Genomic DNA, 24,465 nt, shown 5'->3' on the forward strand with positions numbered 1-24,465 from the left:
GCGTAGGGTAGAGCAACAGCCAAAAAGGCTCAAGTGAAATTCCCAAAGCAGAAAGAACACACCTTTTCCTTAACAGTAAAAGGTGTTTTCTTCCTTTAATTCAAATTTCTGCATGTCAGTAGAGGTCCAATTTAGCAGTGACACACCACTAAATGAGCTTGTTACTAAGAGGAAGTTACAGTTTTTGAAATGGCTCTTTGCATTCAAATGGAAGAGAGGTGGAGAACTCTGCCACAAACACTGGAAGAGACAAATGGTTAAAAAGATAAAGACCTTCAAAGACCATATGTTGCCCCAAGCAGCCGTTAATTGATTTTACTGTGGTTCAGTGAGTCTGGCTTGCTTTTAATGGTTCATTTGGCAAGTTGTTGCTGCAGCGATTTCTAATAATAATAATGTCATAATAATCTTTTAACTGGATGCAGACGTGTGGCTATTCAGGATTGCTCTAAAAGCGATTTCTGGACTTGGTGAGACCAAAAACCATAGACAGTACGTTCCTTTAGTTCCTTCCTCTGTGGCACACATCACACTTAAGAACAGAAGGACAACAGTCACTCTAAGGAAGAGGAAAACGTATTTTCTTCCACTCATTTTGAAATAATTGCAGCAGTTAAGAGCCCATGGCCAGCAGATAAAGACAACATTTACTTTGTTCACACTACGTGTGTTACTGATTACAGTCATCAAGACAATATATTTTTCCTCAACAAATTAGTTTTTGGCAGAGTGATTTTCATAGTTCTCCATTACAAAAGATATAGATGATATTTTGACTCTATCCTTACACTGATTCAAGTAGCAAAGTAATCAAAATTACTAAAATGATGAACTACAATTAAGACCATGTATTGGTTTTTTTATAGTGAACCAAAAGCTCAGTGCCAGCATTAGAGTACAAAAAGAAAAAAAAAAAAATAAACCCAAGCAAGTGAAATAACTTGCTGGTTATGCAGCTTGATAATCACATCTTATCAATTTTCATCAGCTGCAGTCATCCTGCTGTCACTACACATTGCTACAAAGGCTCTCAAATGCAGGAAAACACACTCTTAGTTCTCTGTTGTCATTTTTCAGATGTAACTGTGGATGGACAATACATTTTGTGGCAGGTAAAAGTGTCTATTGCAAGAAGGAGAAATCCCTAGCACAATCTCTGTTTCAATTTCTTCCCCTTTTCCTTTCTTTAGAAGACTAAATCCAAAATCCACACAAATTACTCACCTGACTTGGGGCAAATCATCCCATTAAAGTCAATAAAAGCAAACAATTTTTTAAAAATCATGCTCTGTATAAACATCTGCAGTAGGCTTCAGATCCATGTCAGACATGAAGGTTCCCATGACAGCTGTTCCCAGTGACTTCAAGGTGACTATTCACATACAAAAGCATGTGCTGAACTTCCATGTTCAGGACGTAAAGCCAATTAATTCGGTTTTAGCTACACACAAACACCAAACTAAAATCCTTGCAGGGTTGCCATTCATTAATTAGTTTTTATGTATCACTATGTGGTACCTTCTAAATCATAAATTCACAGACCTGAAAGGGAGCAATTTGATTTTTATTTGTGGCTCACCATGTGGTATATATGAGGTGAAACATCACTGTAATAAGGACTGCACCCGTGTGGGGAGCCCTGTCCCGGGGAGCCTTGGCCTGGCAGCCACTCAGGCCAGACAAAGCTTCCCCGATCGGGCTGCGAGTGACCCCACTTGCTGGGGGGGATGCTGATGCCCGGGTTCCTGACACAAACCGCCTGGGAAATCGGGCTGCGGGAGGAGCTTTAGCGCATCAAAGCAATGAACTGCGACACCACCGATGCCATTTTGCTTTGGGTTCCTTCCTTGGAGGGAGCAGGGGCTCGCCCGGAGGCTCAGCCCGGCCCTCCTCGCCCCTCGCTCGCTGTCTGCGCTGTCCCGCCGGGCTCCGCCGCTTCCCGGGTAGGACAGACAGACATCCCGTGCGCATCCCGGCCCGGCCCGGCGCGGGCACGCGGTGCTGCCCCGCTCGGGAACGCGCCCGGAGCTGCGCGGACCCGGCCCCGCTCGCAGCGCCCGCTCTGCCTGCCCGGCTGGGGCGGAGCGGCGGCAGCGGCCTGGCCCGGCCTGCTGCTCCTGCTCCCTCTCTCTTCTCCCCTCCCTGCTCCCTGTTCTGTCCCGCTTCGGTAGCAGCACTTGCCCTGCTTTATCAACAAAAAGTTCTCAGATATAATATTGCAGCGCTTGTGCTTTATTTTCATCTGAGAGGTCTATCAATAGGAATCCTCCCCAGCTCCCCTTTTACAGCAGGACAGGACACATGGGTTGAGATAAAGACAGTTTTATAGGGAAAGTAAAAGAAGCAAAGCAAGTCAAGGAATTCATTCATTGCTTCCCATAGGCAGCCAGGTGTTCAGCCATCTCCAAGAGAGCAGGGCCCCATCCTGTGTAAGGATGACTTGGGAAGACAAATGCCATGACTGAACTTCCTCCACTTTCTTCTTCTTCCCCCAGTTTTACATGCTAAGCATGGCACCATAAGCTGTAGGACTGGGATATTCTTTGGATCATTTGGGGTCAGCTGTCCCAGCTGGGTCCCCTCACAATTCCTTGTGCCTTTCTCCTTCCCTCAGCCTCTTCACTGGTGTTGTGGGTGAGGAGTAGCAAAGGCCTTGGCTCTGTCTAACCCCTGCTTAGCAATAACAAAAATATTCCTGTGTTATCAACCCTGTGTTCATCACAAATCCAAAACCCAGCCCTATACTGGCACTGTGAAGAAAGTGGAAACTACCTAAGCCAAAACCAGCACACAGAACATCTCCTTGTCCTTGTTCTTATACACCTGCCTAAAAGATGACCAAGTTTTGCACATAACCTGAAGCCTTTTTAGAGGGGTGCCTCACTTGACCTGAAGTGCTGTCTGACTCTGGTGTCTCTGCATGGATATGTCCCTGGTTCAAGGTGGGCTGCAAAGCTGTGCCTGCTGGCATTCTTCCCACACAGCACCCTGCCAGCACGGGCGGCCCCCAGGGCCTTTCTGTGCCAAGGAGAATGGCCATAAGGAGCTGATGCTGCTTTACCCAGCGTGATGCCAGTGTGTGGCATCAGACACAAAAGGTGGCTGGTGTCCAAAGGAGTATCCGAGGGATTAGTTTTGGATTATGGGATGCTCAGACAGAGCTTGATTTGCTCTTTACCTTGTGCCAGATGGGGAATCCCTGTGGGGAGCAGACACTGGAATCAGTGTTTCTATCTGGGCCTAGGGTGTGGGCATATTAAATTGCCATTTTCAGGATGAGCTTCTGACTCTGTGTAATAGCCACAGAGACCAGTGGAGATGCAGCTACCCTTCCTCTCTTCTTCAGCTTTCCCACTCTCCTGTCTCAGTTTTCTTCATCACCCTGTCCCCTTCTCCTTCCTCCTTGGTGTCTGCATGACACTGATCCATATGGCTTTAACAGAATACCATTAACCTGCAGCACTACTGAATGCTGGTGCTTTCTTAAAAACCTGCTGCTTTCTTATTTTTACAGTCTCTGAAGTACAGGCACCTCAGACCAAGCTGAGGGGCTGACCTGCTGCTATGTACTGATCTTGGCTGCTGTATCCCTGCACAGGTTTTGTTCTGCTGGTACTTCAGGGGTGACTTGGACTCCAGGTTGTGTCTCTTCAGACTGTGGGCCCATTTTGAATGTGTACAATATCACATCTGAAAGGGTAGAAGTAAATGTGCACTTTCAATTTTCAGTTATGGAAATGCAAATGAGGATGCCTTTGAAACTTGAAGAAGAGACTGGGGGTTTGCTCTGTTTCTATATTTCAAATTCTCTTCTTGCCCCACCCTCATCTATTTTTTCTCCTGCTTTCACAAGTGCTGCAAGAAATGAGCTATCTTGCCTTTAGAACATAACAAATATGATGTGGCACAGCACAAGTGTTCTTGTGCTCTCCTTCCACCATGCTGTAACTTCTACTTGTTCACACAGCTTTTTAAGGAAGAGTATGATAATAGTTTGTATCATATGAAAAACAAGGACTCTCCATTTTTGTCTCACTCAATCTAGGTTGCATTTTACTTATTTAGTGGCTGGATAAGCAAATATTTGCTGCATTTATTTCATGTGGTTGCTTTCTGCTCAATGATTATGTTATCTCTTTACTATGCCATGTAAATTTTGGTGAAGGGGGTATAGATTTTTTCATTCCAGACTGATTGCAAACCTTCTCAGCATTTAGCAGCCTGTTTTGCTGGCAGCCAGTTGAATCATGTGTCCATGGTAAAGGAAAGCACATGTGATTATATTTGTAAACTGCCTTTTTGTGAATATCAAGGAAAGTTATTTTACCTCAGAATTAAAAAAAAAATCTTAAAACTGTAGGATCCAGATGGACATCTAACTTTCCAAACTCCAGGAATGCTAAAATTGAATAAACTAAATAAAAAAATCAAACCTTGAAACCTTTTCAAATCACCAAGTTTCATCTTAAAATGCTTCTCAAATATCTAAAGCTCAAAGCATGTGCCTTTGTGACTGAAAACCTTTGGTGGTTTTGCAGTAGTTTTTAACTTTTAAACTCTTAAAACAGAGGAACATAAGGCATAGTACCAGATTTTGACATTTTATATATTCTCTAGTGAAAGTTGCTTATGTAACTTAAATGTGCAGTTCATTCCTTGCAGCATCAGCCTGACTCTGAGAGCTTGCCACGGTTACAAAGCATGTTGGCTTTCAAAACCAGGCTGTTCCATATTGGCTGTTTTGATGTCTAAAGTATATTTAATTACAAAAGGGGAAATAAAAGAAAATTAATTAAAAGGAAAAAAAAGGAAAATTAAATAAATGGGCAAGCTTACCTGGGAATACTCTGTGCTTGCAGAGAGCTGCAGTTTGCGTAGGACCTCATAATTTGTTGCAATTTATTTTTCATGACCTGACCATTTATAGGCAAGTACAAAAAGGGCTTATATTTTTTTTTTCTTTCTCCAGCTGCAACATAATGATGTGGCATACAATAAAAGCAGCATTTCCACTGCATACAAGGAGCAGAGGAGAGAGCCTCAGAAGCCTTTCTGTGTGCAGGGCTCAGCTGTTATGGAAGCAAGACAGAATGTGAATTACCTTTGTTATTCTTTCCCTTATGGTCTCTACTCGACCTGGCTCATCCTCTTTAAAAGAAGCTGCTGTTACAGTAGGATGTTACTTCAGTCCCTGTTCACAAGTGCTGGCTGTTTTTTTCCAAGACGTAAGGACAGATAATTTGGGGTAACAGGCTAAGGCTTCTAGTAAAACCACTGTGCCCTTAGTATTTCTGTACAAATTTCCAGGTAAATTTTTCAGTGCAGGATTCTGCTATTGTCTTACACCAGTTCCCGCAGTCCTGGTTTGGAATGCTTTTTCTGATTGCATTCCACCAGGGAAAGGATGGGTTGTCTTCGTAGTGTTCACACCTGCCATGCATCTCTTTTTTCAAGGTTCCCTGTTTCTACGCTCAGTGTTGTGTGCTCTGAATACATTGCAATGAAGGACCAGAAGCTGCCCAGGATCACAAAGCACCACCTTTGTAAGTTCTGAAATGCCTAACAAAGGGTGTTACAGGGATTCTTGTAAGCACTGTCCTGCTAGCACCCTTCTTTGAGGAGGATGGAGACACTTCTGGTTTCATTGCTCTTCTTTTGAGGCAGGTTTAGTCATGGTGCAGAAGGCTGGAAGCTTAGACGTTGCGACTTAAGAGAACAATATGCATTAAATCCTTGGAAGGTTAAAAGTTCTGAATATGTGTCCTGTTAGTGAGTGTGGAAAATTTTCAATGCTGTCCTTGCCTGTCTTGTGAAAGCATGTGATGTAATTGCTTCCCTTTATCAGGATTGTTGGTTTGTTTTTCCCTGCACACCTTGTTTTTGAACATGGCTTCTGCTCCCAATGCAGCTTGCATCTGCTTTATACAACCTCTGCTTACAGTTCAAAACTGCCTGCAGTCTTGAGCAGAGCCAAAAGCAAAGCACAACCCGGCCACAGAGCGATATTGCCACATGGACCGCCTTTGAAATAACAACCTTGGTTTCTCACTTTGCCTAACAGTTTCTGTTTCAGGCCCTTTTGACCCAGTTTTCACATAGCTCGAGAACTCATTGCTCACTTTACTTTGTGTCTGCAATATGGCTCACTCTGTTCAGAGATTTCCACTTGACCTTTCCAGTTTAACTTGCTGCTTTGCCATCAGCCAACCAAAGGGCAAGCGTTGAATTTGTTTAAGGTGTCAGGTTGCTAATGTGGCCGCTGTTTGGCCAGTGGATGTGCAGCCCTGCAGGAGTGTGAGGAATGACTGGGAGGATTTACTGCTTGCTGGTAGAAGGCAGTGCATTTCAGAGCTTGAAGGCTTTGCATAGAAGAGCCTGTGCCAGGAATATTAAATATTATTCCATGTTCAGAAATAAAAGTCTGCAGATCATACTGAATTTCTTTCTATCTTCCCTTCCAATTGTTACCCAGAGAACTCCTCAAGAGGAGCATGCTATTTTTCAAATATTCAGTCCCTTTGGTAAGTGACTGCATGTTGTACATTCTTGGTCTTTTGGATTATAATGCTGGTTTAGACTGTATATTTAGATTCCTTTCATGTCCAGAAGACTGAGTCTATATTTTTGTCTAGACAAAAATAATTAATTTTCTTTTAAAACAAATTTTATTTTATTTTTTTGCCTTAGAACATGATTATTTTATAAAGTAAAATAGCTCACTTGATTGTGAGAACTGGGTGGCTTAAAATAGTGGTTGTTGAAGCTAAACCTTTGCTTTCTGAGTTTCTGACTCAATTCCCATTCACATATCAGTGAGCAATGCTGCCATCTGACAGCTGCCTGCAGGTCACATCAAGATGAGATGGTTGCTTAAGACCATCCTTGAGATGGCAGGGAACTAAAATAAAAACAAAAAGAGAAAGACCCTTGAATCTCTACTGCAAGTTGTGACCCTGTGGGCACCCTTTGGCTGAGAGCCAAGAGTGGAAACAGGAGGTGCACACAGAGCATCGGCTTGGAAAAACTCCTTATGTCAGTGTGTAAACTCAGCCCGTCCTTCACAGGTCAGGATGTGACTCATGCTCCAAGGTGCTTTGCAGCAGGGATGACCTCACTTGCCAAATGGTAATCCTAAAATGTGGGAGGTACTAGGTGCTTTCTGTTAGCTGAGAGATTGCAGAAGATAGCAATTTTTCTCCAAAAGCCAGCACCAGTAAGCTGCCGACAGATGCGTCTCCCGACTCCAAGTGCCCCATCTGCCTGGACAGATTTGACAACGTGGCATATCTGGATCGCTGCTTGCACAGGTTCTGCTTCCGCTGCGTGCAAGAGTGGTCCAAGAACAAAGCAGAATGCCCGCTCTGCAAGCAACCCTTCTTCTCCATTTTCCACACAATTCGTGCTGAAGATGACTTCAAGGAGTACATCCTCAGCCCTTTAGAAACAAGCTCTTTTGCCAGCCCCGACGGCCGGAGGTTTCGTTACCGCACCACCTTGACGAGGGAACGCCGCGCGCGCGGTTCCCCTTCCCGAAGGATGCCGTCCCCTCCGGATAACGGGATGTTGTTTGAAGGGCTGTCGAGCGAGCCGGCGCGACACAGGCACAGGGAGATTCAGCAGATGCTCAGGAGGCTGGCCTCAAGGAGGAAGGCCAGCGCGGAGGGCAGATCTCTGAGGCAGATCCAGGAGGAGGACATGATCACCTTCCGCAGGGCTCTGTACCGCACTGGCGTGCGCATCCGCAGCATCCAGGACGGCGGCCGATACCGAGAGATTTCGGCCGAGTTCTTCCGCCGCAACCCTGCTTGCCTTCACCGCCTGGTTCCTTGGCTGAAGCGAGAGCTTACGGTCCTGTTTGGTGCCCACGGGTCTCTGATCAACATTGTGCAGCACATCATCATGAGCAACGTAACCAGGTACGATCTGGAAAGCCAGGCCTTTGCTGACGACCTGAAGCCATTTCTGCTGAATCGGACAGAGCACTTCCTGCACGAATTCATCAGTTTTGCTCGTTGTCCTTTTAACTTAGAAGCATACGATCAACACGCCAATTATGACTGTCCTGCCCCGTCGTATGAGGAAGGAAGCCACTCAGACTCATCAATTATTACAATATCTCCCGATGTGGCGTACCCGCAAGGGCCGGATAATAGTTTGTCTGTTCCTGGCCTTGGTCAGGCCCCGTGGGATGATGAAACTCCGGGGCCTTCCTATTCCGTTTCAGAAGAGGTTCGTGCAACCATAGCTTCTCCTCTGGAGTCATCAGAAAGTTCTGACGAGGACTCTGCTTCAGGGAGCCGAAGAACCAAGCTGCAGACTGAGTTACAGGCCAATGCTGACTCAAACGACAGTGGCTCTTCCTCAGACAATTGTGTCATTGTTGGGTACGTTAAGCCGCTGGCTGAGAGGACCCCAGAAGTGGTCGAGCTGTCCTCTGACTCTGAGGAGTCCATCAAGGAAGAGAAAAGGGAAGAGGTCAAGAAACAGCGACCAGTTCAGTGTCACAGCTGGAGTGACAGTGAACCAAGCAGGAGCTTCTCACCACATTCCCCAACATACAGGGAGGATGTAGGACGTTGCAGAAGGTAGATACAGTGCCATTAAAAGACCATGTGAGCTTGTCATTAGAGCTTAATTTGTAGCTTGCCTGTCATCAGAATATGGCCAATTTCATACCTTGATTTCAAGTTACTAAAAAGCTGCATATGCCTGCCTGCAGATAATAAGATTGGAATGACTGGGCTGGGCAACACAAGAAAAAAATACCTGAATTCCAGGAAACAGAAACTCCTCTGTGAAAATGTCTTTTCAATCAATTGTAATTACAGCTGTCCACTGATAACCTCAGGGCTGGGATGAGACATTAGATTAATGCCATCAAGTTGCTGGACCTCACAGCCAGACTGATTTAATGAGTTGCCTCAAAAGGTGTTATAACGGATGTGAGTTAATCTCCTCACTGCATGACTGGATCTCGTTGTTCCAAATCAAGTTCCCCAGTCTGGCAGACAGTGCAGCCTGGAACATTAGCTTAGCAAGAAGGGCTAAGCCATTGGAAAGCATCTTTTCTACAGGCAGAGGTAGAAAATGCTGCTTAAATACTATTTTATTAATTCTTTGATTCACGAGGACAATAGGGGATACTGCCAGTTTTCAGAACAAACACAATCAAAGTTTTTTTTAGTATTGATCTTCTCGGGAGAGCAGAAAACCCTACCTTGCATGAAGTTTGCCTATTTCCTCACTCCTGTGTCCTCATACATTTTATTTAGATACATACTTCACATGCCAGCTTCCCTTTATGAATGTTCAGTGGGAAATGCACTTCACTCCCAGAAAAGCATTCCTGACATTTCTTTCTTATGTTAGCTCTGTCCTGACACAGGAAAAGCCAACATGGAACTTCTTGTGTTCACTGGAGAACTTGGGAGTGGAGGGATCCTGAGTCAGTGTTGGGAGAGAGATGTATGAGATGAGACTTAAAAGCTAACAATATGCCTTTCTGTTCAAGTTACACTCCTCCTGTACCATCAGAAGACCCTAATGAAAGGGAAAAATAAATCAAGGGTGTTGATTTTTGCACTGTCAATTGAGACTCTGTCCAGGAAACGGAGCGTACTTGATAATATACACTTTCGTAGATATTTGAAGTGTGTTGGATTATGTTGGGCTTTGTTAATGGTAAAAATTACCTTCTTATTCTTTTGTTACCTTGTTATCACTGTAAGTAATTGGCAACTTTTTCACTGAAGTTCACCTGATAATTTTGAAGCATTTAGACAGGTTTGTTTCAAGTTGCTATTATCAATGTCACTAGGAGAATATAAAGTATGTGACTGATGCATAGTTAGGCACCAGAAACAAGTCAAGAAGGCCAGCTGTAGAAATAACTTTCTGGTTATCCTTCATATTCCACATGGCTTTCTGAAAATCAAAAGGCTTTATATATGAATGGTAAAAATATCTCACTGCATGCGTGGGTTAATTCCATGTTTTTCTCTTCATTCTGTTTAATAAAAGCTGTAGTTTAACATTAGTTAGATTAGTTTTGCACATTTTGGAAGCTATGGAAAGATGAAGAGCAGCAAGCAGATGAAATGCTCAATGGTTTTCAGCATGCATCATCCCTGTGGCATCTCTCTGCCATATCCCCCTTATGAAAAATCCATTAATTTAGGTTACTTTTTTGATAAAAGTTTTTGCTTCAGAAGACAAAATGTCTGCTCTGAGTCTATGCAAGGAGTTTGTGATCTTTGCATGTCAGAAACACCTTGTGTATGTGGCAAAAGGCTGGGCACTTTCAGGGAGAAAAAATACAGATAATGTCCCAAATTCAGGCAGTGATTACATATGTTTTTCCACCTTAAACTGCTTAAGCTGATGTGATGATGCATTTTGGAGCAGTGCTGCTGTGGCATCGCAAAACCCCTTGCATCTCTTCCCCTTAGATGTTTGTACTCTCATGCAGGCAGTAAGTGCATTGCTGATTTATGTCTGATTCACATTCTTAAAGCACCCAGGAGAAATCTGGGAACAGAGCATGGAGTAATAATTCATTGATGAGTCTGGCCCATGGATGAAAACCAAGACACCAATCTTTCAGCAAAAACTAGATGGCCTAGGATGAAAGCCTAGTTGGACAATTTAAGCTAGATATCTAATTCTTGGATGGCTGTAAAGAGAAAATATCTATCTAAGTTCTCATATGTTGGCCTAATCAGTTTCATACTAGAGTAATTCAAATTATACATGCAGGCATGGGAAGAGAATGAAATCCTTAAAATAATTACAGATTTGTAAATATGGAATATAAAACAGGTTTTATCTCCTGTCTTTTAATTGTGTGTTAGTTCTTTATGCTGCTTGAAAGCCTCATTCAAGGCTCTTGATAACATTAAAGCACCATTTTTACACTGTAGAGTATGAGACTCTTGCCTCTGTCTACTTTACTATTTTCAAAGGAACGTTGTGTGAACTTAGCAAAAACCCGACTTCACTTTGAGTTTTTCACTTTCAAATTGTGGCAAGTTGTGCTTGAACTTATTATAAATGTAGCAAAGGAAGAAACAGGCTTTTTTCTACTTTTTTTTCACAGGCGTGACTTTGTGTCTACTGAACTAGTTGTGCCAGGAAAGAGTCAAACTTTAGTTTGGTGGGTATGGTCTTGTTTTCTAAAGGGCAAGTGGTTTTAGAAATCTCTACTTTGCATTTTTTTCCCTGGGAGGGATGAGGATGCGTGCCTGATTTGACAGCTCTCTACATTCACATGCATGACATCAATCTTTTTTTTTTTTTCATTTGGGCTTTTCACACAACATAGCAGGGAAAAAAGCATTTCTTTTAGTGAAAAATATGCCTGTGAACATGTAAATTATCAGCAGGCTGCAGGCACAGCTTCCTGTCTTCTAAAAGTAATAGTAACTCAGTTCTATGTGGCAACTGGTATTGCCCACTTAATTCAGCACAGAAGTTTTATACAGATTTCTAAAGCATTACTTACAGTTTCATTATCTAACTTAAATAGCAAAAAAACAACATAGATGAGTTATGCTTGACCCTGAGGAAGCAGTAAAAGAACATACGCTTATTAATAAGAATCCTACTAAGCTATTTTTACAATTGCTTCCGAAACTGGAAGTATGTACTCTTCAAATGAGCCCTTTTCCCAGAAGTTGTTTAGAGCTGTGGCTGAAAAAGATAAATTGGCCAACAGCAGGCTGAAGCATGAGCGAAGTAGTTCTGAGATGTAGTTATGCTTCTTTCTTCCTCATGGGTAAAAGCCTCCTAATTAAGAAAAATTGATAGCAGTATTGACTTACTCATAGTCTATCTGTGGGTGAATCTTGCACAGAAAACACAGCCAGTTTATTCTAGTCTACCAATATCTGTCTTAAGAAAGCATGGTTTTCTGAGCTTTTAGTATTTCAGGAAATAGCAAATTATCTTTACTACCCATTCAAATGTAAAGTTAGTGGTTTGAGATACAACCATTTTATAAAGCATATTAAATTACATATTTGTACACAGACTTTGTCCTAATACATATTAATAAATCTCATTATATCTGGAATAGTAATGAAAATAGTTTCTGAATTTGTAAGTCTGTCCTACTATTTATTGTAAAACATTTTTTTTTTATCCAAAACCAAAATTCCCTACGCAAGTTTTTTGGTTGGTTGTTGTTTGGTTTTGCATTGAATTTTTTTGCCTGAAGTCAAAATTAATGGACCACTCAGAAAGAAACAAGCTGTCAGGAAAAATACAAATCAATCATCTATGAGTTGCTGATGTCCCCATGTGGTCACTTGTGCTGGACAGACTAAGGTGTATGGAAAATATATCCCCTTCTGCTGACTTGCTCCATCTTGAGGAGGGCAGTTTGCTATTGCCTGCCCAGTGGAACTGTCTCCTTTCCTATCCTACCCTTCAGAGCAGGGTTGTTCACTGTCCATCTTGCTCAAATTTTTAAATATCAGATTTATTGTCTTTTAATCTGGGACATTACAATGTGACACCACAGGTTTTATTTTCTCTTAATCTCTACAGTTCTCCATTGTCATCCATTTGCAGCCCACATTTCCCATCACAGCTATGTCTGTGTTTCAGTACAGTTTCAGAAGTCTTTAATGGAAATTCTATGTTAGCTATGTTTTAATCAGCTCTTTAAAACCCTGTCTGGCTTGGGAGATGCTGTGTCATCACAGGAGGGCTGTGGTCGATCAGTAGCTCTCACCTTGCCTGAGAGCACAGACAATTTATTTGCCAGTTCATCTCCTCAGCTCCTCCTCAGGGAAACAGCCACGACTGTATTTTCCTTTGCTTCTTTTGCAGCTGTTCTACGTAAGACCATAAACTCCATGGAGTTTGCTATCTTTTGCACTCCCCAAAAAATTTAGCTATCTCAGTGTTACTTTTACAGATGGCTCTAACAGTTCTATCAGACCTCCTTGAAACCTGAGATCAGACCTAATGAAATGCAGTTATTTGAAGAGGGGTTTGTTGCTGACACATTTGTCACTAGGCTAAATCCCTCCACTATTTTCTGATGAAAATCCCTTCTGGTTGCAATAAATAAAGCTAAGGCCTGATGTTGCATTGCCTTGAGCTAGGGATATTGGCTTAATTGACTACCTTTTGAAATGTCGTATTTTGAACTGGTAACTCCTCATAGGTACCATCTATCAGCCTAGGAATGGAAAGAAGGACTGAAATGTGAGCATTGCTTAGTTTAGTTCTCTTGAGGTGAAACACTTAGTGTCTCTGTAGAGAAGACAGCCCAGCTTTACCAAGGCAGGGGTTGTTCATTTGAAGTTAAGGGCTTTCTTCTTGTAACAGGTGGTGAGATAGTAATGAGCAAATACATTCAGCTGAAAATTTCACATAAAATGTAGTCCACAGACCTTTGCAATGCAAATAATATAAAAATCCAGTTGGAAGCAGCACAGAGAGATCAGCTGAACTCTGCAATACTGTCAAGACCATGGCATCCCCATTTGTGAGACTGGTAATGGTAAATGTGACTGTATGGTAATACAGTAAATTAGAATATAAGCCCTTCTTGCAGACATATGGTACTTGGGTATATATCATCCCTATTGTCTGACCCTGTAAACAGGGTGTATGAATGCCCCATCCTGCTGTAAAAGGGGAGCTGGGGAGGATTCCTATTGATAGACCTCTCAGATGAAAATAAAGCACAAGCACAACAATATTATATCTGAGAACTTTTTGTTGATAAAGCAGGGCAAGTGCTGCTACCGAAGCGGGACAGAGCAGGGAGCAGGGAGGGGAGAAGAGAGAGGGAGCAGGAGCAGCAGGCCGGGCCCCAGCCGGGCAGGCAGAGCGGGCGCTGCGAGGGGGGCCGGGCCCGCGCAGCTCCGGGCGCGTTCCCGAGCGGGGCAGCACCGCGTGCCCGCGCCGGGCCGGGCCGGGCCGGGATGCGCACGGGATGTCTGTCTGTCCTGCCCGGGAAGCGGCGGAGCCCGGCGGGACAGCGCAGACAGCGAGCGAGGGGCGAGGAGGGCCGGGCTGAGCCTCCGGGCGAGCCCTTGCTCCCTCCAAGGAAGGAACCCAAAGCAAAATGGCATCGGTGGTGTCGCAGTTCATTGCTTTGATGCGCTAAAGCTCCTCCCGCAGCCCGATTTCCCAGGCGGTTTGTGTCAGGAACCCGGGCATCAGCATCCCCCCCAGCAAGTGGGGTCACTCGCAGCCCGAGCGGGAAAGCTTTGTCTGGCCTGAGTGGCTGCCAGGCCAAGGCTCCCCGGGACAGGGCTCCCCACACGGGTGCAGTCAGTATTACAGTGATGTTTCACCTCATATACACCACATGGTGAGCCATAAATAAAAATCATATTGGTCCCTTTCACTATGGGGTTTTTTTTCCACTCTTACCCTTTCCAGTCTCTTCCCCATCCCACTCTGTAGAATTTCAATTTGCCTAATTACACACGTGAAATGATACCTGTTTTCCTAATCCTTTAACTTACTCTCTACACTCCATGCCACATCTTGGAAGCTAATGGGCTTGGAAGAAGCAAAGTTTCAGGGATGACAGCCTTTCCCCAGTAAGGATGTGTATTGAATGTGTTCATCTGCAGATTGAGCTCAGATGCAATGTGAGCTGGCTGACTCTGGTAGCACATGCAGTAAAGGCAGGCACATGCCACCTCCCTGCTGCAGCCTTTTCCCAGTGCTTTGTGTCATGGTCAGAGGATGCCCATGTCACAATCGGAAGAGGGGTCTGGTACGATGGCAGCTACCCCTGACAGACATGCAGGAAGGAAGCTGTAAATCGGCACTGAGTGAAACCTTGACGGACACCAGGGACAGACTGACGTAGGACACCCGTCACTGAACAACCTCCTTCCCAGAGCCACTCCACCTGCCAACACTAGCCTGACCCAGAAGATGCCAACTGAAATTCTACCCCTCAAGCAATGCAAGCTGAACCGAGACCCCTGTGGGCTGAAAGTAGATGCATCCACAGGTGCAGATGAGACAGAAGTGTGCATTATCCCATCTCACAGCAACTCCACAAATAATTTGTCCCCATTGCATCTTGCAGACCTGGATGTGTATGCTGGCAGTTGACACAACTGGAAATCCTACAACATGTCCAAGAGGATCCCTGAAGGTCAAAGAGCAAGGCACACAGTAGAGAAGCTGCCCCCTTCTGATCTTTGTCATATTCAGCATTCTTTCTGTGAGACCATCTCTCTCATTGTAGCCCTGCTGCTTTTGGCTGCTGCTCCAGCAGGACAGAGGTCCCTCCAAGGTGGTGTAGCCAGGGGTTACCTTTGGGCCTCATATTGCTTTTGAGCAGAACTACAGAAGCAAGTGGCCAAGGCTTTCAACCCTGGTGTTGAAATATCCTCACTACCTCAGTGATTATGACAGGGGCAAGTTTTCTGAAGGCCTGGAAAGCGTCCTATTCAGAAGCTCTGACACTCTGATGTGACAGCTGGCTGCAGTCCGGCAGCAAGGGTCAGACATGAGCACTGCAGCTGATTTTACAATCCACAGGAGTCACACCAGACCATTAGAGCTAAGGACCAGTGGGCCTCAAAGCAACATGCTCTTGCTGCCAGGACTGGACTGAGACCTGGTCAAAAAAACAGATGCAAAAACACATTCAAAAGGAAAAGCAGAATAGGCACCACTGCAGCTATGGGCTTTCTGTCTCCACTCGCTGTCTGTGGTTTTAACTTTTCTTTCACTACAGATAAACATCAGCCAACACAGGTGTCACAGGTCTGTTAGGCAATGGGGAGGTAACCAGTTACCTCAGTGGGGGTGCCTTCTCAGCTATTCAGAACAACATGTGCTATGTGAGTACAGCCTGCCAGTGCACCTGGCACATCCCCTGCTCTGAGACCCTCCCCACCTATGGGAGTTCAAGATCCAGGAGTGAATTTAACTAGCAGGACAAAAAAAGGATGATCAAGATTAGCAGGTCTAGGAAGACCATGATAAAAGTGTATGTTACCAGTGTGGTTTTTCTTGGAGAACTGTGAGAACTGGAATCATTCAGGCACACCACATCAGAGTGGTGGCAGGGAATCAGCTCACGCACCACTGAGATATATTTGTCACTGGAGGGAAGTGCAGCAGCTGTCTAGTCATGTACAGTAGCAGTGTGTAACAGTTTTATGCTAAGAATGCCTGAATTAATTGGACCTTTGGGGAAGCTGGGGAAAGCAAAGTGTAGTTACTAGAGCTGGAATTTATCCACCTTGAAAAAATTCCAGGTTATTCCTGGAAAAAGTATTATGTGACCTTCCACAGTGAAATCCATTGTTTAAAAGGACCCAGGATGCCGGGTTATTACGTCCTATTGAAAGTTATCCTGTTCTGTAAAGAAATTCACTTTTCAAATATAAGATAATTGTAAGAGGCTAATCTCATGCAGGCAGGTCTGATCAATGAAAAATGCAAATCAATATATACCTATTGACTATCAGAGTAACAGAGCTCTTTACACTGATTTATAAATGCTCCATGCCTGGCTGAGGTGTGCTTACTAGTTTGTTTATAACATATGAGTTACTTAAATAAAATAAATAAGCATTATTTTTTTTCATTCCTCTGGCCACCCTAAAGGCAGCTGTCATGTTGTAGATGCAGAGAAGTCTATTGAGAAATGATCTAGAGTTAATGTCAGACTGTGAGCTTCTGAGCAGCCACAATTCTCTATCATTCAGTAAATTTTGCACCAGATATGATTGGTTTCTTGTTTAAATTGAATTAATTAAAGAAATATTAAGGTAATGGATGAAGTAATGCCACTATTAGGCTAGTAAGTAATTTAACCAGTACAAACAAGGCAAGTGAGCCAATCTGAACTGATCATGCTTTTGTGTTTAGACAAAGGGAAAAATGTCCAAACTCAGTCCTGAGACTTACTTTTCAGTGGCAGGGTCTCTGCAGAGAGCTCACCTGGAGCACGTGGTACTTCAGTTATGGGGCTGTCTACGCAAACCTATGCAAACCACCAGCTGTCTGAGCTGCATACATTGCTGGAGAGCCCGTCAGCAGGTTGGCACTTGCTGACAGGATGGGCTGGTGCTGAACCTCCTGCCAGAAGCCACCTGGAATCCCATGCAGCTTGTGTGCAGCTGACCTTCCAGCCCTGGGCTCTTCTTGTCTTGTTCAGAAATGAATGCAATGGCAAAGAGCAACTTAGGGCATGTTCTCATTGGGGCTCTGCTGTTCAGGTAGCAGGAGGACATCTTCCAGGACACAGTGTCCCACATCTAAGGCGAGTGGGACATTTTTAGTATTAGAAAGCTTATTTTTATATTTGCAAGCTTAGAAAGATATATATTATATATATATATATATATATGCAAGCTTCCACTTCCACTTCCAAGTTTTCCACTTGCTTTGTGGAACTAAAACTCCGATACTATTCATACTGGCCTTTTTTGTCACATGCTTTTGACAAACACAAACCTGGCAATTAAAACCTTTATTTAACAAAACACCAAAAAAATGGCCAAATTTGCAAAAACGCTACTAATGTTTTTCCCACATATTCATGTACATGCTTGGGTGAGCACAGGACAAACTTTTAGCTATCATGTGCCTATGGATAGCTGGAATTCATGGAACTCTGATATCACTGAATTACAGTTTTGTGCAGTTAGTCGTGAAAGTTGGGTGTTCCATTTGACACTTAATGTCTCAGATATACATTTAAGAATTTGATCCAATTAATAGACACTTAAGCTTTTATCCACTTAAAATCTCCCTGGGACATATGGATTGACAAAGCTGATGACACTGTCCCAAAATTGGCTCTGAAGTGACACTGGGCAGCTGTTACACAGCTCAGTGCTGAAAGCTGATCTGGCTTCATCTGCAGGCAGCCATGGAATTGCCTGCCCTCCAAACATTTCAGCAGAAAGAAAGAGGGATCGTAGCCAAAGGAAATGAGAAAGTGATAGGCATAAAAAGTAGAATCAGCTCAAGTGCCACAGAGGGTGATGGAATAAGTCTAAACACAGGCACAACTTTGCTCTACTAAGAGGCTTAGCACTGTCTTCCCAGAGCTAGCTTTCACACAAGGAAGCATTTAAGAAGAAATGAAGTGTTTAAAGGCATTTCAGGAATACCAGAACAAATTCAGTGCTAACATGACGGGGGAAATAGCTACCACCAGCAAAACATTTGCTCTGCTAGCGCAGTCATACTGCTGAATTTCATTCCTTTTCTCTAAGTACATTTGAGACACACTCGAAAAATAAAAATTTCAGGGGAAGACAGAGCAATTATCTCAACACCCTTTCACCAAATCTCCTAGGAATGAATAAAAAGTAGTGTCAGTTCAGCACCAGGTTCTGCAGCACCAGTGGTAACAGGGACTGGAAATGCACAGCTACAACCATGGATGTAAACTTAGCTCATCTCCCATCTAGTAGGAGCCATTTTCCAAACTCAGGGCTAAATATATGATGATGAGAGAAATTGCTACAGCACACTCCTCTGACAGGACACCAGCTCCTGTCTCAGATGATTACCAGTTGAGAGAACAGACATCATCCAAAGAGGAAGCATAACACATGCATTGTTCCCTTATCCAAAGAGTAGACAAAGCGATTTATCATTTCTTTTGAAGCTGTAATGTTGTAATGGTCTTGTCCACTAATCAGAGAGAATAATATCTTGGTCTTCTGAGGTTATTAGTAAAATTTCCATTAAATGTAACAGGATAAGGATAGGGCCTTTGATCACAGGGGATGAATCTCTCTAATACATGTTGCTGAGGAATGTTTAATCCAGTCTTTGTCCCTGTGACAGATTATATGTTTTGCAGGTAGCACCTGAGTAGGAAATGTGGAAAAGATCCTGACAGGGATGTAGGGTCGGAATGAATGCTGAAACACTACTAGAAACTTTATTTGCTGGACGCAGCAACCCTGCCAAAGGTCATTGGATAACATGGCAGCTGGTGGCTCCCCTTGGCAGAATAGGGTGGGATTTAGGGCAGGAATTCACAAAAGGAAAACCAATGCTCTTACTAGAGACACAGGATCATACTTACAGTTTAAGCCCAAGGACTCCATGCCTCGTGGGCTGTTCCCAGTGTATTTAACAGGAGACCATGTTATCCCTGAGGATAGCCCTGGCCCTAAAGGGAGCTAGGAGTATAGAAGGAACCAAGTGCTATGCCTGGGACCCAGGGCAAGAGAGCACCTAGGAATCAATGACACACATTTGGTGAGAGTCTGAAAATCAAAACTTCAGAACCAGGTACAATGTGCTGTTCAGTGTTACTGATGGGGCCGAGCAAGCCTCTGCAAGGAAATATGTAGCATGGGGGGCTGTGGTCACTTGGTCTTCAGATGTAGCTCATCCACAAGACCTTGCCATGATTTCATGTTCCCAGAAAGAATTTCTGCTTTGGAAAGTTATCAGCAGATATCAGGTCAGTTTCAGAAGCCAGACAGACTCTCAGGTACTGCAACATGCCCAAGTACCCCATCTGCAAATACACCTGTACATGGTTTAATGCTGGCACAATGCCAGTGCCCCCATGCAAATACCTTCTGCCTGGTGTCTGCTGTGAGATGTGACCAGGAATAGAGCAAAGTTGATTCCAACTTAAGAATAGAAGGAAAAAAACTTTATTAACTTACAATATATAAAAGAAACACACAGAACTGAGGGTTCCAAACATTCCTCCTCCCCCCAGCCAAGTTCCAATGCATCACAGTAAGACAAAACCTTGGACTCAATTCAGTTGCCACCCCTCAGATCACCAACTCTCGGTCCATCACCACCCTTCAGACAATCAATTCTCAGTTCATCAAGAGGAGAGGAATCCCTCTTGTGCCATAGGCTTCCCCAGGAAACACCGTTGAAACCTCGTGTGTTTCCATGTCACTCGTGGCACTGCCCAGAGAACATCTGCCGTCGTGACCTCTTCCTTCCTTGGCCAGTGCTCTCACCACTGCACATGGACCAGAGCTGCTTCTAGGGTTTTCATTTTAAGGATGCTTAGTCCATTCCAAAAAGAGCAGAGTCTCTTTGGGACACCTGTCCCCCCCAGATTTCACCCCCTGGGCCAAGGGGTCTCAAGAACAGAGATCTCCTCCTCTGATGATTGAGGGCACCAACCACCCTCCTCACCCGTTGTCTCTGTTCACGCACTCCTTCACATAACATCACTACACTCCCTTGGCTCCGAGCCATTGCCTCCCCCTAAATGCAGTCTGCATCACAGGAAAAAAATGGTTCTGTCCATGGCTATACAAGAAAAGTCCAGCCAAAGGCCACTCCATCATCTCCTCCCACCGGAGATTCTTCTCAACTTCTCTCGTGGCCCATTTCCTGCTATTCGTCCCTATCTCTCTTCTCATTCAGGAGGAGGATTAACATTTGCAAGGTTTCCATCATCCAAGAAAAGGGTTAAAAATCTCAGTCTCTGCCTGTCCAGAGCTCCCACGGCTGCCTTGCTGGGCACCTTCTCCTCACCGCATCCCTCCCCTTCTCCTTCTCGGCCGGCCCTGCTATCGAATTTCAAGGTGGCCCAGGCACAGACACGGCTCTCGCTCTCTCTCTCATTCCCTCACTCCTTGGGGGGGAAGGGGTGGCTGCCCAATGACTCTCCAATGTTCCTCTACCCTTCCATTCTCGGGGCCGCTTCACCTCCCCTCTCTGTCCCAGGCCCGGCCTACCTCACCCGGCCGCATGGCTGCCCCTCCCGCCCAGCCCACAGCCGGGCAGGAAGAGCTCTGAGCTCTTTCACCACCCGAACCCAAAAGGAGTTTTCCTGGGAGTTCTCTGCTTTTAACCCCCGTGTTCTCAGAGGCGTATCCATGTCCCCAATGGCCATACCATGTGCCAGTATTCAAATCTGAGCACCTATTGGTTTTACCACAGCATCCCAAAAAACTCACTTCCTCTCAAACCACAACCAAAGCACAAAGGACACATGAGTTTACACACAGCATCCTTAGAAACCACACAATATTATTGGAAACAGATATTTAATAGTAAATAAGAGTACAAAAAAAAAAAAAAAAGACCATCTAATAGTTTGAAAAGGAATGAAAACTGCAGCTCATCCAGTTGCACCCAGCTGTTGACATGAGCACCCTGGCAGACAAAGTTGTTTATTGGCAGGCTGAGCTTGCCAATGGAGTAGCATGCCAGGTAGGAGTCAGCAGAGCAGTGCCAGTGACCTCAGGAAGGCACCATGAAATGCCCCCAGGGCCGCCGAGAAAGGACAGAACTAATAATTTCATCAGTGTGACACAGGCTACTTGTATAAAGCTACTCCTCAGTGTGGGATCTCAGCACCTCAGGACTGAGGTGCCGAGTCACTGAGACCACCCTTGGGGGGCTCGGGAGTCCTGGAATGTTGCCAGAAGTGTCTGGTGGCTGGACTTTGATCCTACACAGGAGACGACACTTGTATGAGGATAGGAGGATTTCACTGGAGTGAATGGTGAAGGGATAAGTTAATTAGAGAGTGAAACACAGGGTTTAGGATTTCTGTACAGGGGGGGTTTAGAGAAGTAAGATGGAGGAATTGGGGCGTGTCCTGTCCTTCTTCTTCTTCTTCTTCTCCTCCATCTTCTGTGGTGATGGTGGCACTTTGGGATTGGTTATTACTAAAAGTGCACTGGGCAATAAGGGTAAAAGGTATTGGGGAAAAATGATAAATATTGTATACGTAAGTTTGAGTATAAAGATAGGTGACCGCCCCGGAGGGCAAGGAGTGTGCTCATGGCTGGCTGCTGAGCAGACCTCTGTCGGGCCGAGAGAAAATCTTTTAGATAAGCAATTAATAAACATCGAGACCGAGAAAAGATCTGAAGCCTCTTCTCGTCTTTTGAAGCGCGGGCTGCCCCAAGGCCACCCCAGGCCTTTCCAGGCCATCCAAACAGCCGAAAATTGGACACCTCAGGAAAAAAAGCTTTAGAACCCTCCGCTTAATAGCGCCCTTGGAGGCTCCTGGCAGGAAGAAACACAAGCTGATAGCACTGAGCCAGTATTTACCTGTGAGGAGTGAGTCAAGAGCACGTTTTGTCACATGGCTGCGGCAGAGGAATCTGCTGGGGGAAGTGCACAGGGTGCATTTCAGAGGCAACTGCATTCAGTCCTCACTGCCTTCTGGCTGTCAGCACTCGGCCTCAGCAGAGCTGCTGGGTGCTGCAGCCACCCTCTGTTCCACGGGGCCTTCAGCCTTGGGAAGTGGGTCACCAGCCTCCCAGCATGCAGCCAAGGGGGAAAGCAGCCACAGCCCGAAGGATCAGGAGGCAGAGGGCAGATAGCTACAGCAAATGAAGTCACACTACTTGCTGTAGCTGCTTGCATCCAAAAAGGCTCAGACAGGACTGGGAAGGAAGTGTTTACACTCAGCCAGACTGCAACAAGGGATAAAAATCATAATGTGTGTGGCTTTGTGGAGCCTCTACAGCATAGCTCTGTTGCCATGAAACAGGGGAAGTGTTCCAAATTCTGGTCACACAGAATTTCTGGGAGCGAGGGAGAGTGAGGCAAGAATTACAAACAATAAGGTGCTAAGAAATGCAAACTGATAACCTCACTAATGTTTCTAGTTTTCACTTCCTATGTGTTATTCTAGACAAGAATATAGAGATTTTAGTTTGGGATGGCATTTTAGAAAGAAAAGCACGGAAACACTCTTCTTCATCAACAAACATTGATGATTTGCGTGCCTCTGAGCAGGTGGCTCTGAGCAAATGACTTGTAGGGGGGCAGTCCCAGTTTTCGCAATTTATCCAATGAAATTATGTATCCAAATCCACGAGCCAATTTCAACCAAACTTGGAAGTAAAGTTAATCTCTGAGGCTTTAACCTAAGTTTCCGATGGTGTTTGAAAGCAGGGAACTGTTAGTTAGTATCCCCAGGGAAAAAGAAAACACATCAGATGTTCGAAGATTCATTTCGAAGAGACTTTCCCAATTAATTCTAGTGACAACGAAAAACCTGATCTCAGTCATGTGGAGAACTTCGTCCTGCTGAAAATCACCCAGAGTATTTAGTTGCTGCTGTGGCACCACCCTACTCCCCCAGCAAGCCCTTTCAGCTCTCGTTCTTTGCTCTCTTTCTCCACCCAGAGCCCTAGTCCTCCTTCCAAGCTGTGAAATCATATGCAATGTAAGGCCCAACCTGCCACCTTTGCTGTCATCCCCTCTTAATCTGGAGTCAAATACTTCACCCTCACAATTATAACTTGTGAACATGAGGCAGTGCAGAGACAGAAAGGGAAAGTAAAATCCTCCTGCATGTTTTCCCATTAGGACAGATTGTGCAGAGAAAAACAAGCTGCCTCTGGATTAATTTTCCACCCATGTCCCTACTTTAGTCCAGGCTACATCTGGCACTCCTGTAGGCTCCTAAAGACAAACTGTGGTGGTGCAGTTAGGTAGGGTCAGCAGGTAGGGTCAAGCTTAACATTTGAAAGTTAAGGTAGAAAGGATGGATACTCCTTCCTGCCATTTCAAGGATTTAGGGCCCTTTTCTGATTCTGTTAGGCTTTGTGGGAGATCCTGTGAAAACCTTGGAGTTGTACATGTATCAGCATTTTCCATAGTCATGGTTGCAGGGATTGTTGGGCTGGCAGGAAGTTTGGTTCCTCAGTCCTCATTGAGAAGCAGACAGCACTGACACTGTGGTGCACTTAGCCGCCCTGGTGCTCAGTCTGCAAGCACCACAAATGACTCTGATGGGAAATCTCATTCAGGAGCATTAATTGGCTCCTAAGAACCTGCGCTTACAAGGTCACCTTCAGTTTTCAAAACTTCTGGACTTAGGTTAAGGTGACATATGGAAACAAATGACATGACACAAAATATCAGAAGGAAGCATATGTTTTGCCTCGATAAAATTAGTGCACTCTTTGGCAAAATTGTATTGACTTTTGGTAGCTGGGAATTCAAAATGTCTATTCAAGATCCTGCTGTTTGCCACACATTAATCTAATGAGTTGCCTGTGAAATAAACCATTAGAAAAGCCCTTGTTAAATTGTATCAAAGTAAATGGTTATCTAAAATAGACACCACAGGGAGGTTCTTAATTAGTCTGTTGTCAGCTGGGACTGGAAATGCTTGCAGCAGCATGAGGCTAATTAATTTCTCATCCTGCCACACGGCAGCTTCCTGTCAAAGCACAAGGTAAGACTCAAAACACACCAATGGCTGGTTGCTCCTTTCCAGACACCATGACAGCAGCAGAGGAGGGTTCCAGCTTGGCCTGTGCTCACTTTCCACAGGGAGAAGGGTTGAGGGTGTGTCCAAGCCCGCTGACTGTGCCTGGGATAAACTCTCTGTCTAGACAAGGAGTCTCTGATGCCCACATTCCATTGCTTCAGCTGGACATTGCTTCCTGGATGGAAAATGAAAGTTAGTCTTGGGAGGAGGGCATTTGGAATCAACTGGAAGCCCCAAGGGTCTTTGCCCTGTGTCAGGGTGACACTGATGAGTTGTGCCCA

At 44.6% G+C, this 24,465-nt stretch overlaps 1 protein-coding gene across 1 annotated transcript; it reads left to right on the top strand.

Moving 5' to 3' along the window:
• Positions 1-1,802: 1,802 nt before the first annotated feature.
• On the top strand, positions 1,803-8,589 carry LOC135460125 (E3 ubiquitin-protein ligase Topors-like). Its single transcript, XM_064736795.1, has 2 exons — positions 1,803-1,943; positions 7,174-8,589. Exons 1-2 carry the CDS (start codon positions 1,803-1,805, stop codon positions 8,587-8,589), a joined length of 1,557 nt encoding a protein of 518 aa, XP_064592865.1.
• Positions 8,590-24,465: the final 15,876 nt, after the last annotated feature.

This window comes from Zonotrichia leucophrys, chromosome Z (assembly GCF_028769735.1).
Source record: "Zonotrichia leucophrys gambelii isolate GWCS_2022_RI chromosome Z, RI_Zleu_2.0, whole genome shotgun sequence".
NCBI classification, from domain to species: Eukaryota; Metazoa; Chordata; class Aves; order Passeriformes; family Passerellidae; genus Zonotrichia; species Zonotrichia leucophrys.

Excerpts from the sequence above, each read along its gene's own strand:
- LOC135460125 (XM_064736795.1), top strand. The coding sequence starts at position 1,803 with ATGAACTGCGACACCACCGATGCCATTTTGCTTTGGGTTCCTTCCTTG. Across the intron at positions 1,944-7,173 it reads CGGGCTCCGCCGCTTCCCGG|ATTGCAGAAGATAGCAATTT; the intron begins GTAGGACAGACA and ends GTTAGCTGAGAG.